This window comes from Rhinopithecus bieti, unplaced genomic scaffold (genome assembly GCF_001698545.2).
Source record: "Rhinopithecus bieti isolate Rb0 unplaced genomic scaffold, ASM169854v2 scaffold_1599, whole genome shotgun sequence".
Taxonomy (NCBI): domain Eukaryota; kingdom Metazoa; phylum Chordata; class Mammalia; order Primates; family Cercopithecidae; genus Rhinopithecus; species Rhinopithecus bieti.
This window is the reverse complement of record NW_016804139.1, coordinates 1,549,107-1,567,306: the sequence shown is the minus strand read 5'-3', so window position 1 is coordinate 1,567,306 and position 18,200 is coordinate 1,549,107. Positions and strand designations below refer to the sequence as shown.

The 18,200-nt window shown below is 40.2% G+C and overlaps 1 protein-coding gene across 3 annotated transcripts in view; it reads right to left on the bottom strand.

The window, feature by feature from the left end:
* The window catches only part of PPARGC1A (PPARG coactivator 1 alpha), a 698,009-nt gene that overhangs the window by 468,610 nt on the left and 211,199 nt on the right, over positions 1 to 18,200 (bottom strand). For 2 of the 3 annotated variants that reach the window (XM_017866779.1, XM_017866764.1), the window contains exon 2: positions 14,293 to 14,357. The exons of the other annotated variant lie outside the window; for it this stretch is intronic. In XM_017866779.1, the coding sequence (XP_017722268.1) occupies positions 14,293 to 14,310 (18 nt within the window). In that variant the 5' untranslated portion in view covers positions 14,311 to 14,357. The remainder of the gene's footprint in view (positions 1 to 14,292; positions 14,358 to 18,200) is intronic. 3 annotated transcript variants of the gene reach the window in all.

The window sequence follows — 18,200 nt, the reverse complement described above, 5'->3', positions numbered from 1 at the left end:
ATGATTAGAGGGGTGCACAGAACTGCCTTTTATTTCTCTACATGTTTAAGTTGACAATTATAATATTTCATATATTAGGTCTTGTGGTCAGATTGTCAATTTTTGAGCATGTATCATGTGACTTATCCTTTGGACATATTAGTGCACTGATGTTCAGTTACCTTTTAAGTTATGTATTATCCTTCTTATTTAATAGGTGAAGAGGTTAAGGCTTAGAAAGGCTAACTACCTTGCCCAAAGTCACACAGCCAATAAGCGCTGGAGCCAGGATTCAAACCCAGGTTTTCTGCTTCCCAATCCACATCTAATAACCACATCTGTGCAGTCTCAGGGAGAGTCACAGAGATTTTACATTAACAAAGGCCCAGTAAGCTGTCACCCTAAATCTACCAGAGACAACATGGCTCCCCAGAGCACATTTGAGAATGTCTACAGGCATCTTTGGTTGTCACAAATGGATAGGTGCTACCAGCATCTAGTGAAAAGAGGATATCCCAAACATCCTGCAATTCACAGACAGCCCCCACAACAAAGAACTATCAGGTCCAAAACATTAATAGCACTGTGGTCAAGAAACGCTGCACTAAATGCTCTCAGCATTATGTAAAACGGGTTCTCTGCTGCCAACTTGTGACCTTCTATATTGAAAAGGGGAACAGCTCATAACTCCTTGATATACAGTTACATGCTAACAGCGCCTAGAATTGGCCAATGTTCTTTTTAAGAATGGAGAAAAAAAGAAGGATGGAGAAGGAATAGGTGAGGAAAAAGAAAAAGAAAGAAGAAAGAGAGAAGGAGAAAACTAACATTAGAAACTGACAATCTGCAGCGTTCAACAGCTGGATCACATTACATGGAAATCAGTCCCAGTGACAGCACAACAGGCTGCTTTTGTGTCTTCATGAATAACGCAATGTGCTGGGTAAATGCTTTTCCCCATTTAGAAACAGGTAGTTAATGGGAATTGAAGTGATCAAATACTGTGAACCCCAAGGTTACTTACATCATGGGTCTGGGTGGCCCCAAGCTCATAAATAAAGCATTGGAGTGTCTTATTTTAGACCTGGTCAGATAAGCAAGTGATTGCATCATGTGAACAGAGCCCACAGCGCAATATGACACTGAGCCTGGCAATTCCAGGACCTCGCAGAATGTGACATTTCAAGCACAGTACACTGAGTTCACACCCTGTGGAAGCTTCAAGGCCCACCATGCCTCAATTTTCCATCATCTTTTTTGATGAAGCTGCCGCGAGAGAAGGCTGTCACTGAGCCGGACTTTAAATGATGCCAAGTTCATTCCCTACTATGCAGAAGTTAATTTGAGGCACATTTGCAACTTATAACTCTGATTTACTCATTTGCTGGTACGAGGACCACACACAGCTTGACGACCTGCCAGCTTGCATAGACTATTCTCTCAGAAAAGGTTTGGACCAAGTCAAGACCCCGCTTGGCAGCTCAAAATACAGCTGCTAGACAATGGCAGAATGTAGAGTTGAATATAAGAAAAGAAAAATATCTCCTCTTTGCCTCAAATTTTTACATATAATTTTGTAATCATATCCCTATTCAGATACTTTGACATAAACAGTGCTTAATCAAATTATTGCTATTTATTGTTTTATTATTAGTACATGGCTTGTTTGCTAATATTTACCTGAAAGCCATGTGCACACACACACACATACACACACACACACTTATGCCTGGTCCTAGTACTGTTGGTGTTTTGAAAGTAATGAAAATGCTCTCTATGAATAATTTCTCTATTTGACAGAATCAGCAATGATTTTAAATAATGCTTGTTCCTCTGATACACAAATGGCTAGATGGATAACTTTAATGTAAAAATTTCTGGTGTTTTTTTCTCATAGATTTCCTGCAATCTGTTAAGATCAATCAAATAATATGCATATAATTCCTATAATTCAATAATATCAATCAAATAATATATTATTGGCATGAAATAAATTCTTCCTACTATAAAAAAAATAGCTCCCACAATAAATGTACTTCCCTGTGATTCATATTGTGCTGTTTCTCATCCAGACCCTGGGATCCCAAAGAAATATCTTCAATAAATGTTTGTGCCCAGGGAAATGCCTACAATCCCAGCACTTTTGGAGGCCGAATCAGGCGTACCACTGCAGCCCAGGAGTTCAAGACCACCTTGGGCAACATGGTGAAACCCCCTCTCCACAAAAATTAGCCAGGTGTGGTGGCACCTATAGGTAGCCCCAGCTACTCAGGAGGCTAAGATGGAGGATCACTTAAGCCTAGAAGGCTCAAGGCTGTAGTGAGCTGTCATGATACCACTGCACTCCAGCCTGGGTGACAGAGCCAGACCCTGTCAAAAACAAATTAATGAATTTAATTAAATAAATAAATATTCGTAAACAAATTTGGGGTAAGACATAAGGTTTAAATTTTCTGTGAGACTGTAACACTAGTTGGTCATTGACTAAAAGTCACCACCACGTCACCCATGGAACAATGTTCCAGGAGCTGGATTCTTCTAAATACAAACCCCATCTTCTGCTCCATGGGGAACCTGCTCTAGGGCCTACTCTTCTGCCTCTGACATGATTTCTCAAAGGGTGAGCCACAGAATCCAGCCTATAAGAAATGAAGATTGCAATACTCATGTTAGGTGCTTGCTAGGAAAGCACAGTGTGCTTATCAGAAACGAAGATTCCTAGCACCACGCCGAACCAATTAGATCTGAATCTCTGGGGAGATCTGCACTTCCAACAGTATTTTCAGGTGAAATTGTCTTTCTTCCTTGAGTCTTGGAGCATATGGATTGGGTGCAGAAGAAAGAGAGTGAGATTGTGAAAACTGTACTCCTAAACTCACTGTATTTGAAATAAACTAGTATCAAAAATTTCAAGCTAAAAGTCATCAGTTCTCTAATGCCCTACATCCTCTTGACCATCCCCTCCCCCCTACCAAAAGAAAAAGGCTGGTCTTTGAAATGATAACCCCCTGAGGCTCTACCAAAAGGGAAATTGAGTTATCTTCATTAAATCATGGACACTGAGGCAAGAAACTAGAAATACCAGTATGCTTCCATGATATACTTTAGAATAAATTTTCAGCCACAAATTTTTTTTTTAAAAAAACTTTGCTCCAGATAATCTGATAAAACTCCATTCACCTCTAGTTCATAAAAGTTTTGCTATATTTCACCAGATAATTATCCCTTTGGTTTTCTATTCCATCTTATCATCATTATCATGACAGAGTAAAGAGTTTTAATTCAAAATTTCAGAAGACACTCAAAAGGAAAAGAGCAGCATAATTTACGCCAAAGAGATCAGCTATACACTAAGAATTATATCTCAACCCCACGTGGCACACACACAGATTGCCAATTCCAAAGACTTTTGTGAACCACACTCGAGGTAGTTGCCAGGATTGGCTGGGTAAGTGTATGCAGTGTGTGGATTTGGCACATTGCAATCATTCGTTATTATTGTGCTGCAGCTGTGATCCTGTGAATGGAGTTGCAGGGCCCATTTCACCTACCATGGATTTCTACAACCCACAAATGAAGAGATTTGGGGATACAAATTGGCATTCACTCATTCCCACCAACTAAAATGTAAGCACTTTTGAGGGAAGAACTATGTCTCCTGTTTCTGTCAACAGCGCCCCTCCATCCTGCTCCCCCCTACCTAATATCAATCTGGCTGGGCACAGAGTTGCCCTTCCCTTCCCAAAAGATATCTGTGGCATTATAAGAACGATTCCATAAAGGCCAGCATTTACGGGATGAAGAAAGCCTTGACCCTTGGCCTATGGCTGCAAAGATGAAACAAAGCATATTATCTGCCAAAACCCAATCGGGATGTATTATTATTATTTTTTTTTTCTTTTCTTTTAATTTGAGATGGAGCTCTTGCTCTGTCGCCCAGGCTGGGAGTGGCAGTGGCGGCGGACAGCTCTCACTCATGCAAGCTGCCACCTCCTTGCGGGTTCGATGCCCATTCTCCGGCCCTCAGCCTCCCAAGTCAGCGTGGGACTACAGGCGCCCAGCACCATGCCCTGGCTAATTGTTTTGTATTTTTGTAGTACGAGGACAGGATGCACCAGTGTTAGGCGCAGGATCGTCTCGATCTCCTGACCTGTCTGATCCACCCGCCGTCAGGCGTGCCTCCCCAAAGTGCTGGGATTTACAGGCATGTGCAACCCTGTATTTCTTACACAGGGACATGGACTGCTTCCCCAAAAGAGTTGGAGATAAGATAGCAGCCACACCACCACTGGGGGAAAAAAAAAAAAAAAGTGTATTGTCAGCAAGCTTTGTGAAAATTCAACTCCTTTTAGTCTGTGACTACAGAGAACAAAAGTGTCATACCCTCCCCCAGCGACCATGACACCTTTATCTGGAACCCAGCTGTATTCGAGATTTACTGTGTGGCCTTGGGCAGCTCATCTAACCTCTCAGTGTCTTAATTTCTTCATCTGGAAAATGAAGATACTACCTACATCATGGGCACAGCATTTCAAGGTTAATGCACGAGGCCGATATTGAAATGCAGCTTAGCAGGGGAACGTCTAATTCTGGGGAGGAAGTCAGGCACAGCAGTGCTCTTCTGGGGGGTATAACATGTGCAGGATCACAGAGCTGGGCCCTAAGGTCAGGAATGCACATGGCAAGCTCAATAAGCCATTCCAAATACACCACCTGGAGTCTTTTATTGTTATTGCCAAGTAGAGTTGATAAAGCAAACAGAGCAAAGGGTCGGGAGGCCTAATTTATCAAATGTTACTGATACAGATCTCATATTGACAGGCAATGAGCCACTTTTAGATTCGGATCCATAAATCCATTTTATAATACAGTCCAATTCCAACACTTTGCCCCCAAATCCATCCATCTAGACATTAGAAATCCATCCTGCTTTGCCTGCAGTCTGTCAAATGTCACCACAGAGTGCAGAAGCCACCCTGCCAAGTCTATATCCTGAACTAAATCCCAATGGAAACTTCCCAGATATAAATAACCACTATGAACATACAGGAAAGAAAAATAGCTATGAAGTTGCACTCTTACTTTTTTTTTTTTTTTTCATTTTAGCCTGTGACAAGGAAAATCATAGAGTTATTCACTCCCAAAAACAATCTAAAACCAGAAGGTTTAACCAATCCAATTTTCTGGTCACTGTGACGACTATTTTAATCTGTGAGGCAGTGTTCAGGACACGCACACAGGACTTGCCTGTGGTTGTTTCACAGGCAGCCCCTGCTGGAAACTCCGAAAGCAGCTTCCGTTCCTGGACTCACTGTGGGCAGTGGCATTTGATGACATTCAGGGTCTCACACCATGAAGACAGAATTCTCTATTTACAGTCAGAGAGGGAGGAACTTTCCTTCAACTTGAGGGTTGAGAGTGAGATCCCAGGGGGTCGGTTGGGAGGAAACCCCAGGTTAACAGTGGAAGGAGAAACACACTCAATGTTTTGCAAGGCAGGAAAAGTGACATAAAGAAATCAGAGAACTGAGCCTGAACGTGGGGTATCTGAGCTTGAATCATGCCAAGCCAAGTGTGTGTGACTTTGGTTAAACTATACCACCTCCCTAAGCCTCAATTTCCCCATTGGTGACAGGTGAAGGGGGTTGTTGTAAGATTCAAATAGTACAAAAGCCCTTAGCACAATACCTAGCGCATAGTAAGTGCTCAATACGTATTCATTAAACCATAATCTGAATAGAGAAGTAAGGAGCTATTGATATCATTCATTAACCAATGGGCAGAAGTTCATTTATCGAATGCACACCCTATGTCAAGGATGGCACTAAAGGGTGGGAACAGAGAGGTGAAAAGAACAGATTATGATGCTCGTCCTCAGGATAAGACAGAGGAAATGGGCAGGACTAGATAAGTAGACTGGTTGTCTCTAGATATGAGGACCGGGTGTGACGTGGGCAGAACACTGCAGATGTGGAGCCTGCAGGGCAGGCGTGCCACACCCAGGCTCGAGGAACTGTGTAATTATCCCACCACTCCTCGCCCGGTGTGGCTGGTTACATTCCGGTTTCCTCCAATTTCTAGACTAACACCTGTGCTCATTTGCTCAGAGAATGCAAACTCATCTTAATATTAGCTTCAAATAAGTTGATAGGAAGATAAATCTGCAAATATAAAAGCCTAAGCATGGGCCGGGAAAAGTGGCTCATGCCTGTAATCCCAGCACTTTGGGAGGCCGAGGCAGGCAGATCACAAGGTCAGGAGATCGAGACCATCCTGGCTAGCATGGTGAAACCCCGTCTCTACTAAAAACACAAAAAATTAGCCGGGTGTGGTGGCTGCACCTGTAGTCCCAGCTACTCGGGAGGCTGAGGTAGGAGAATGGCGTGAACCCCGGAGGCGGAGCTTGTGGTGAGCTGAGATCTCGCCACTGCACTCCAGCCTGGGCGACAGAGGGAGACTCCGTCTCAAAAAAAAAAAAATAAATAAAATAAGTAAAATTAAATTAAAAAAGCATAAGCATGGATTGGCTTAGGATTAGCTGAGCTTTTAGATTTTTCTGACTATATCCAGGGAGAGATTCAGGAGAGATACACAGGTGTCATCCCGAAAAGCTGAAGGTAAATTAAAGTGCCATCTAGAGTACTAAACTCTTTTTCCCATTGAATTGCAACAGGGATTTGCATTTTGGGGGCATGGACTCTTTGAAATCTGTCCTCATGCACAATAAAAAGAAGGAGGTGGGAAGAGGCAAAAGAAGAGAAAAGAAGGAAGAGGAAGGAGAAGGGATGGGGAAAGAGGAGGAGGAAAAAACTAAATAACGCCCAAATAGCATAGGTCTCAGGCCGGCCATTCGGAAGTCTAGGTCGAGGGGAGGCTTTCGCCCCTTCACAATGGAATGCAGGAAATGGGAGAGAACTCACTCATCAAGCTACCGTCTTTCCTTCCCTGAGCCTCCTACCCTACAACAGACCTACTGGCTTCTCCCTCAGAATGTAAAGGATTTCTCGCTGTTGTTTCACACAATTATTTGAAGGCGACAGTCTCCCATGGTGGCCCCAATCTATCCTTGCCACTCTCTTCCACTGCCCCAGAACTTCCCAGGCCAAATTCATCTGGGGAACACCTACAGGATTTTTGTCATATTTGATGACATGACCACTATCATTTATTGTATATGATTTATTTTAAATCAAGTTACTTTTTAAAACTTTACTGTTGTTCTAGGCAACAATATCTGTAAAAATCACTGTTTTCCTGTGCTAGTTACAGCTTTCTAATACACACTAATTAGCATAAGTTATTATTATTAAAATAGCCTAGCATAGTCATTAGCAATACAGATGCTGAATGTGTTCAAATCCTGGCTGTGCCACTACTAGCTATGTGATCTTGGGCAAGTTGCTTAACTTCTCTGTGCCTTAGCCTTCATGGTCTGTTACATAAACAATACCTACTTCATAGAGTCACTATGAAGCTTAGTTAATATTTGTAAAATACTTGTACCATCTAGAATCTTCTACATGAACAACACTTTGGAAACACTGAACTATGCACAAAAGCATAAATCATTCCTTACCTCAAGGTTTGCTTATGCTGTCCCGCTTTTTGGGGGTATGCTTTTGCCTCCCCTTTCCTGCCTAAACCAAACCTAATAAACAACACACTGTCATCCCCACTCTTCTTGAAAGCCTACCTATCTGAAGGTCCTTCTTAAATAAATACAATTACAGCCGTTTATTTGAATGACAGCCACTTGAGCATCTATCATCTTACTGCCCTATGCTCAGTACTTTTCACACATCATCTAATTTAGTCTTTATTTGGACTTTATGAAGAAGACCCAGCTTAAAAAGATTAGGTCATTTTTCTGAGATCCTACAACAGGAGAGTCGGGATTCAAACCCAGGCCTATCTGATTCCACACCCTGTGAATAGCCCATTAAGCCACGCGGTACCACTAGGAAGCTTCCTCTTTCGAAAGTTCATTACAGCGTGCAACCAGACAGGCACGCCCTCTCGGCTCCCTTGGTGTGTACCTCTCTTATCAGACTTAGCAAACCCACACTGTAATGTGACTATTTGTCTGTCTTTTATTACTATTTTACTAATAGTACTTTATTACTATTACTACTGTCTGTCTTTTCCCCCTGTTATTCGGGATAATTCTTTCTATTTTAAGCATTTTGGAAGGAAATCATTCTAAAATTTCCCTGAATTTGAAAAATGGTTACATTGTATGAAACTGAATTTAACATTTTCTTTACACTTGTGGTCATCTTTATCATCACCAAATACAGTAATGTTCTATGATGTAAACATGACTTTAGGACAATTTTTTTCCATGCAGCCTAGGGTGACTATTAAAAAACCAGACTCCTGAGCCCCTCCCCAGATCTACTGAATCAGAATGTCTGGGTTAAAGACCAGGAATCACTGGAGTTTAGGAACCATCGCATTAGGGTATGTATGGGTGTTTGATCCTGCTTGCTACTCCCAGATGGTTTTTCAGTTCGTGTTTCTGCCTTTCATGGTTTTTCTGACCTCTCCCACCCTTCAAGTTGACAGCTTTCACTTCTCACTGCCAACCAAGATTGCTGGATAAATGTTTCCTATTTCTCTGCTACCCACTAATGCTATGGTTTCCAAACTGTTTCTTTTTAGCTGTAGAATACTTTCATGAAAACTGATTCTTAGACGGATGTCCAACATAAAGCACATCATTTCAGAGCTATTCCAGTGGAATATGAGTGAGTGGCCTGGATTTCCAATGTCATCTCATTCCCCTAACTCCCATCTCCACCCTCTGTGATCACCCTGAGGCCCCTCCTCAGATTCCCTGGGCTTCCATAGAGAATATTGCTAATGCCACTGAAATAATACAACCGTCTGTCAAATGTTATCATCGTTTTGTAGGACAGATACTTTATTTTTCAGAAACATTCCAGATTAATCAGAAAGGTTCTTTTTCCATATAAGTTTGTCAGTGCATTCCAAAATCAAGTGTACAGTTCTATTTGAGGGCATATCACCAAATTGATAATATAGCCTCTATATTATATTTTCATAATCACCCCTTACAGTGAATATTCCTAACTTGGAAAATGATGAGCTCATTGTATCTGTCATTGGACTCTCATTTACTTTTGAAAGGATCTCAGAAAAATAACGGTCAAGTGAATTTATCTTTTTTAAAAAGTCTCTCCTCTGCAAAAGAAGGTGTCAGAGCATGCAGGAAAACTTTGTAACCTTTAAGATTTTGGTCATTTCATATTGAAGGTATTCTAAATGGGTATGTTAATAGTCTAAAAACAAGGTTCAAGCAGCAGTTTTAAAACTTGAAAACAAGTTTAAGCAAAGTTCTTTTAGTGCTCTGTTTGTCCTTTTCTTCCAAAATTCATAATTTTGAGACTCAGATTTTTGGAAGCCTCTTTAACATTATGTGCACTAGAGGCAAGGGAATGAGAATGTTGTATTGAGGTTACAACATGATTTCTATGGTGAATTAGGACAAAGTTTGATTTCATATATACAGAAAGAGATACAGCAAATGTGGCAAAGTATTAGCTATTGATGATCGTAAGTAAAACGTATGCAGGGTGTTGCTTGTACTATTCTTTCAACTTCTGTAGCTTTGAAATTTTTCAAAATAAAATTAAGGGGGAATTTCAAACACAGGTAGAAATCAAGCATAGTCATACATGCAAGATTAACACATTCAACAGGGCCTGGGCCACGGTGATAAAAGTGAGGCATCTGGGACACAAAATTTAAGGAAGCACTTGTGCAACCCTGAGAGTGAGTGCCTCTTTAAGTTTGTCACCATACACACCTCACTTGCCTAGTGCCAGCCCTAGAGTCCAACAAAAGCAGAGGCATCTACGTTCTCAAACAGACCATAGTAAACTCTTCTAACTCCTAAAAGAAGAAGGTTAAAACGAATTTTATCCATGCATTGATTCACTCATTTATTCTCCAAGCATGTATGGAATCCATTCTATGCTAAGTAACTATCCTGTATGTATTCATGGGTGTGTTAGATGCTGGGGATACCAATTATGGACCAGTTCCTGCTAAAATATCTTACTGTCTGCCAAGCACTGATTTAATAATATTATTTTTATCATCATCATCATGTATTCAATAAATATTTCTTGAATGAGCAAAACCATAAGTCTACTTATTTGTTCTTACTGAAAGATTCGTCACGTTCAGATGAACATGAAACTTTTCCCTGGATTGCCTGATAACATAGCTAACATTCACTGGATGGTTACAAACTGCCTGGTATCTTCTAAGTTCTTTCCATACATTACCTCCATTATGCTTTGCACCAACACGAAGATGTAGGTGCTAAGACTCTCCTTTTACAGGTAAGAAAATATATGAGATATTGGGTACCTTTTCCAGAAATACAGAAAGAAAGAGACCACACCAGGTTTGAACCCAAGTAGCCCAGCTCTGGAGCTTGCCTTTTCAGAGGCTCCACAGAGCAATATCACATTTACTAACCCAGAGAAGCACTCCCCAGTTCCAAAAAACTCTCTTCTTCAGGTTGCCGTTCAACCATTACTACATAGAAAGATCTAGCTAGCACCAGGGACATTTTTAGCAAAATGATCCTCAACTTCCATGACCTGGGCAGATAAGTCAGACTTTGGGGGACATCCTGCTTCATTTCACCTTGTCTAAATACAACCAACTAAAAATAACCTGAAAGGGAAGTGTTTCAGAACCGCAACAGGAGCTGCAGAAGGCTGCAGAGGGCGTGACGTGAAAGAAGGATCCTGGCCTCCAGATAACACTGCTGATGCTTTTCAACATCAGCAAGTTGCATATTGTGATGAGAACACAAAGTTTCCAATTATTGAAATTCCATAGTGTATTTAATTATGCAATTATCTCATTGTATTAACAAGTACTAGAGCACAGCAGCAATTGCTGAGATTTTTACAATTTGGAAGAGCAGAATTTATTCTTTCCCTCAGCTGATTACTTCTCATAAATCTGTCCATTTTTCAGGGATTATGGAAATGATCCTATTTTGGAATGCTTCATTCAGAAATCCAAAGCAAGTCAGCACCCCACTCTTGCCACTCCAATTTTAAGTATGATCCTTGTAAAGACTGAGCATATTTCAGGGGAAAATGTCTGCAAATCCACATCATTTTTGTTTCCATTAATCACTTAAGACTTTCCTCTTTTGAAATTCAAATAAATATAGTGTAAATATACATTGAAAGAGCAGTTGTACAAATTACATATTTTCAATGATGCAAACACAAATACATTCTTGTTCATTTGCTTAATAAGGATTTACCCCAAAGGGTTCACGTATCAGACTGTAAAACCTGAGTACTCCATCAAAACACCTCAAATAGGTATGCTATGATACTATCATGCATTTCTATTTGCCTCAGTTACTTTGGCAAATATGAAATGTAATCATGCAAAATTAAACATTCCATACATTTTCTATTCATTCTCTAACACTCTCCCTATATTCTGAAATAGGCTATCACATTTTCAAGTTTAAGGGGACAAAAAGTGAATCAAATTTCTTGTTTCTGAAAGCATTACGAGTAATAGGTCTTTTTACTTACGGCTTTTCATCTAAGAATCACCAGGCTCTTCACACATAAAACATAATTAATCCATACAGTCTGCTACATACCTACCCAATGGGAACCCTCCTTGTTGATGGGAAGCCATACCTGTATTTTCTCAGCGTAAATTTGGTCCAGGCTTTTAGGAATGATGTTTCATTTACTTGTGCATGATCAAGGGGCATAATTATATATGGGGAAACCTGGCTTCTTCTCCCAAATAAGTAAGAGTTAGGAAAACAAACCCTGGACCCAATTGCCTGGTGTTTGGATATCAGTTTTGCAAACTTTAAGCTATCAGATGATGGAGCAAGTCGCTCCACTGCCCTGTGCTTGTGTTTTTGTAGTGATAAAATTGGGATAACAATAGTACCTATCCCATAGGGTTGTTGGGTGAACGAGTTAATACATGTAAAACCTTGAGAGTAAGCCTTAATAGCAATAACTGTTGTTATCTTGTCTTGTCCTGCCCACATATGACACCTGATGCCTTTCAAAGTCATCTCCCCACAATTGCCTCATTGGGATCTCACCATCTTCCTGTGAAGTGGTGGAAGTAGATGCTATTATTTCCATTTTACAGATGAAGAAAGTAAGATTCAGAGAAGGTTGCCAGCAGTCAAGACTGGAACTCCCAGAACCTAGACTAGTATATACTTCCAGTATTCCTCTTTATATCCAGAACAAACTGACTCAGTGACCCAGACAGTTCCCTATTTATTTTGTGGGGGAAGGAGGAAGTCTTGTTTCAAAGGAGACATGGAAAGCACTCTGTTGTCAAGGTTTGTCTTGAATACCAAAAAATATCCAGTTCGGCAGGAGACATGTCAACAAGTCTGCCGTCATCATGATTTCTGCTAACTATGAAATGAAAGTTAATTTCATGCCTCACATTCACAGACAAAAAGGTTCAGAGCTGTTTAAATTCTCTTCAGCCCAATGACAGTTAGTAAACAGGAGACTTCGTGTTCTAATGCTTGAAATCACCCTTCGTATCTCAATATATTATTTATGCACTCAGCTTAAAATAAACAGCAACTCCGAAGAAGGTGAGTGGTCTCATTTAGTACAAACTTTTTTTTTTCACTCTGACAGTTACTTTAAAACATGGGTAAACAACCTTAATTCACTTCTAACGAATTAGTAAGCTACTGCTGTGTCTACAGGAGGCAAGCAGATTGTATTATTAACCAAAACAACTTTCTTCCTGTCAATCATCTGCACCTCACAGAGAGATGTGGGCTTTGCTGTCTCGTTACTCAAACCAATCCATGGGTGCACGTGATTCCAGACGATTTCTTCAGAGGTCATTGTCTTCTGAAACTTTGATTAGATCTCTGGACTCTGAGATGCAGAATGGGGCCTGGAGAAGATAGATTCTCAGTGCTGCTTGTTAAGAAAGATATAGACAGATAAGAACTTTTCCAGAGGGGTAAAGAGTTTTGGAAATCACGGAAATGAGCTCTAGTTGTGGAAGGAACTGAAGCTGACAAAGAGACCACCATAGGGAGACTCAATAAGTGTCACTAAATATTTGAAATGGTGTCATTTTGTAGGAGAAACACTTATTCATTGTAGGGATGAATAGTAAAAGTAGAACCCAAGGGCAGAGATACATCGTGGTTGGACTGATGTTTAACTTGAGAGGGAATTCTCTAAATGTCAGAGTTGCCTTTTTAGGTCGTAGACTTTCTGCCTCTAGAGGTTTTCAGGCTCCAGTCAGGTGGAACCCTTAGAACTGGCCAACAAATAGGGCTAGATAAGACATATAAGACCCTTGCAGACTTAGATCCTACAGCCGCATGAATCCAAGGATTATTCATTAAAATAGGCTTCAATAAGCAGTCCTAAACTTAAACTTCTCTATGATCAACTTTAAAGGGTGACAGCCACCGTTTAAAAGAAAAAAAATATCAAACCATGGGTTAAGCACTGGGCATATAGCTGGCCAATCTATGGTAGCACACACAATTCCAGGGCATTGGTTGGCCTGGCAAAATAAAAAGATGCACCACTCAACAGAGAAAATCTATCAAAGCAGTTGCTTTGGAATTGCACAGTCTCCTCCTGCCCTTTTGTAGCCTTTGCCATTGCATGGGTAGGAAGCAATTCCCAGGTCCCCTGGACTGTAACCTGGTTAAGGAGGGGTGATCCACACTTAGCTCACCATTCTGGTTGGCCTCCTCTCCCTGCCCCAAGTCTGGAAATACAATAATTAGCAAACTGTCTGATCAACTTTCATCCTTAACAAAATATTGTTCACCTCATGGAAACATTCATTCTCTCCCTGAAATCAACCATTTCTTTGAGACACAGACCGACTGCTCAAAACACAAGTTAAATACAGTTTTGAAAGAAAGGAAGAGAGAGTTGAGAGAAGAGAAATAAAGATACCTTACATTTACATCCATGGTTCATATCAACATTTTTACATATAATAATATAGAGACATATTTTGTCCAAATTTTCTAGTAAACATTGCTTGAATTTATATTTACAGAGGGTGGCAGGGGGAGGTGGCTTTTCAACATCCAACATGTTGTCAAAACATTAGAGTTCAGAAATATTAAATGCCTCAAAGGAAGTCAGATTATCAATATCTGGGTGTGAAACTTGGTGTTACAGATTTCCTGATATGGCAAGAGCAGACATCTGGTATTTGCACTTTGGAATAACAGAAAATAACGTGACAATAATGTATTATACTTACAAAGTACCCTTCATCCATGGGGCTCCAATTTTACCAATATTAGTTCACTGATTTTCGCAAAAAACCTGAAAGGCAGAGGGTAAGTTTGTGTTACCCCCACTTTGCAGATGGGGATACTGAAAGGCAATAAGGTTATAAATTATTGGTCCATTAGGGTGAGAATTCAGTAATGGGAGAACAAGAATTACCATTTTGGCCTTCCCCATCACAATGTATCTTGACCACCCATTGTTCCTGAGGGGACTGATATTTCCTATGTCATTTTCACCATAATCTCAACATATTAAACACATTTTAGGGTAAGACAGTGACGAGCGTAACCCCTTGCTTTTATGAGCCCAGACACCAATATTCTTTTAATACTAGAGATAAGATTGGAAAAATTCCCATATCCAGTTTAAAACATGGAAGAAAAAATTGCATTGACAAAATGCAACCATCCAACTAAAATTTGGCCTGAAAATAATGTTACTACTGTTCAGTTTGTTATATACTTATGTTCACATTTCAGCATATGGACTTGTCTTTTAAAAAGATTGCAAGGAAGTCAGAATACTTCAGAAGTAATTTCATTAACAACATTTTTAGAAGGGTGTATTTTTAACAGTCCTTTCTAGGACATCCCATCCTTTCTACCACTCTCAGACCATTTACTCATGCATTGAAAAAATAATCAGTATTTATTGAGTTCTTACTACGTGTAAGTTTAGAACTGTGTATGGCTTCTTGGAGGACACAAAAATGTGTATGACATAGGTCCTACCATCAAGAAACTTCTAATCCTATGGTTCAATAATTTTATTACTATAAAACCACTCTCATCAAAAACTCTACAGAAAGATCTGATAGTTTCTAGACATTCCTGGCAAGTGACAGACACCAATCCCAGAAAGATGGCACCTTCAGAAAATATTCCAAAAAAAGGATGAGTTTGGGTTCTGTGTATGAGCCATACTATTTGGGATTACAGAAATACTAAAACATGGGTCTCCTTAAAATGACTGTCCCTGAGTTTTCCCAAAGCCCATGATGTGAGGGTCATGATCTCTCACTGTCTTCTCCTTACGCACCTCTGCAACAGCACTGACCCCTTCACTCATCCTCAAATACCCAAGCACATTCCCACCTCAGGAACTTTGTCCTTCTAACTGTTCCCTTTGCTTGGGACAATATTGTTGCAGTATTTCTATGGCTTACTCCTTCCCTTTCATCAGATCTCTGCTTAAATACCTGCTCAGTGATGTCTCCCTGACCATCCTATTTAAAATACATTCACGTACCACAGAATGACATTTCAGTCAACAACCAACCACATATATGAAGTGGACTCACAACATTATAATACAGTGATACCATATTTATACTGTAACTTTTCTATGTTTAGATACAAATACTTACCATTGTGTTACAATTGCCTAAAGTATTTAGTACAGTTGCATCCTAGCCTACAGTTTTGTAACCTGGGAGCATTAGTATATACAGGGAATTTTTTTGTTTACTGCTAAATTCTAGTGTGAAGGCACTCCACGAATATTGATTGAATTCATGAATCACAGCACTAAAGTGGGTGTTTTTCCTTTTTTCTACCTTTTTACTCTCGCTGAGATACTGTTATAATTACTAATAAATGAATTTTAATACTGAATCATCCTAGATTTTTTTCCACCCAAAGGAAAAAATTAAAACTCCACAAAGACTCAGTGAAATGCTTCTGGAAATTATAATAAACACCCGTTTTTATCATTTTCTCTTATCTTGAGTGCCAGGGTGTGAGTTGGATGACCTGGCTTCTTGGCCAGCTCTGCTGTGCCTTACCTTCTCCCCTCCCTATGCCTTTGTTTCTCAAGAGTAAAATAAAGCTTAAGAAGCTTATTTCTGAAGTTCTTCTAGTTCAGAAACTAGGTGATAGGCCAAATTACATTCATATTTTTACATCTTCTGATTTAATAGCACTTACTAAGTATAAGCTTCTCTCAAAGGTAGCAAGGTCATAATTTCATACTAAGCAAAGTAGGAATCCCAGAGGGAAGAATGTGAGTGTCTAACTAAATCTACAAGCATACCGATTTTGGACACACACCACAGTGATCACTGAAATCCTGTTCCCCCATCCTCACTCTCACACCACCAACATATGACAGACATGCAAAGAAAGATGCCACATCAGCTGTTTACGGCATCTTGAGTCACAGACACTCCACTTGGGTCTCTAAATAGATTTATTGTTTACTTGCACATTAATAAAACTCACACCTTCGCCAGTCAGAATTTTTTCCCCAAGCATCTGAACATCCAAAGAGATTTAGAAGCAATTAACATTCACGAGTAACAGAGCAATCTACATGGGAATCGCTAATGGGACTGGACAGGATCCAAGAGCTGATATGAGGATAATAGTGAGTTCCTGACATAGGTTATGGTGTTAATTCTGGAGGGCAGAGTCGTGGTATGTTTTCAATAGCTTTGTAGGGCTGCTGTCACAATCACATACGCCTCTCCTATACATGGTTCCTCACCCCCTACGACATGCCTCTTTTTTTAACTGCTATCGAAAAGAAGGCATTTTTGCATTGTTAGAAACTCTAGCATTAATGGTATACATTGAATCCAAATTTATTTTTAAATTGCCTACCTGACACAATGTTAAAATGTCATTTATTTTCCCAGTTTGGGTCTCTAGACTATCTTCACCTGTTAGCTTTTGTAGCTAGAGGCCACAAAAATAATGGCTATGAATTTCTACCTTGATGCTTCCCCTAAGTTTTGCCAGTTACTTGTGTGCACATGGGTTCACACATCCCTCGTAAATAGGAAGACATTGGTATTCCTATTCCAACCAGCTCCATGCTTGCTTCCTTGTCAGTTTCCCTGATCTGTTTTCATGAAGATCACTCCAGAAATCAGTATACCACATCACCCCACCCCTTTTCATCCTACTGGGAGAGTCTCTGCATAATAGAGAATGCTTCCATTGTTCCTCTTTCTGCCTTCCATTTTCCAGCCTTCATCTTTCATCACTACAATCCATCAAAAATGCCAATGCCAGGCAAATCTATCTCTCCCTCCCCTTGGACCACATTCTTGAATCCCTGCCCTGGCACTCCTTCTCCCTCAGCCTACAGAGCAAATGGCTCTGACCTCTCCAGACCCACACACACCTCTGAATCCTCAGAATCCCTCCCCACTCTCCTCCTCCTCCTGTGTCATTTGGTTTCCCTTGGAACCAAGATACCCACCTCTGGTTATAGGACACTTTCTCTTTCTATAGGAACTCTAGGTCCCCTGCAGGCAGACTACCTGCTGTATTTCCATTTTTCACTTTGGATGTAATTCATCACAGCCAATTATGATTTGCTTTATTCTGTGTGTTCCAACAAAATAAATTTGTTCCTAGAAAGGGCTTTTAATTTTTTCAGCTATTTTCACATTAGACAGGAGTATGTAATTGAGTAAACACCATTTTTGTGAATTGTAATATATTTCTGGTTATTCTATTTCATTCACGCTTTCTTCTGTTCCTTTCTCCTATTTTGCTATTTCTGGCTATTAATGGGCCCCTTCTTACTTAAAGATCCAGCATGTCAATTCTCTTTCCTCCACCTCCCCACCTCCAACACCAGCCATTGTGACAGCATATCCCTTTTTAAAGCTTCAGTTTATTCTCTGAACACAATCAGCTACAGATGCACAATCTGCCTCTACCAAGCTCTGTGTGTTAAAAGCCTGTTTTGACAAAGATTTTATACAACATAATCCTAATGAAAGGTGAGTTATCAACAGACCCATACTTAAGAATCCCTCACTGTTATCTCTGGGGCAAGCCGTTTAATATTCCCAGCAGCAGTGTTAAAGGCAGTAGATGCATGCCTAAGACCCGCCCTCCCAACCCCCACCAAGTCACCATGCAC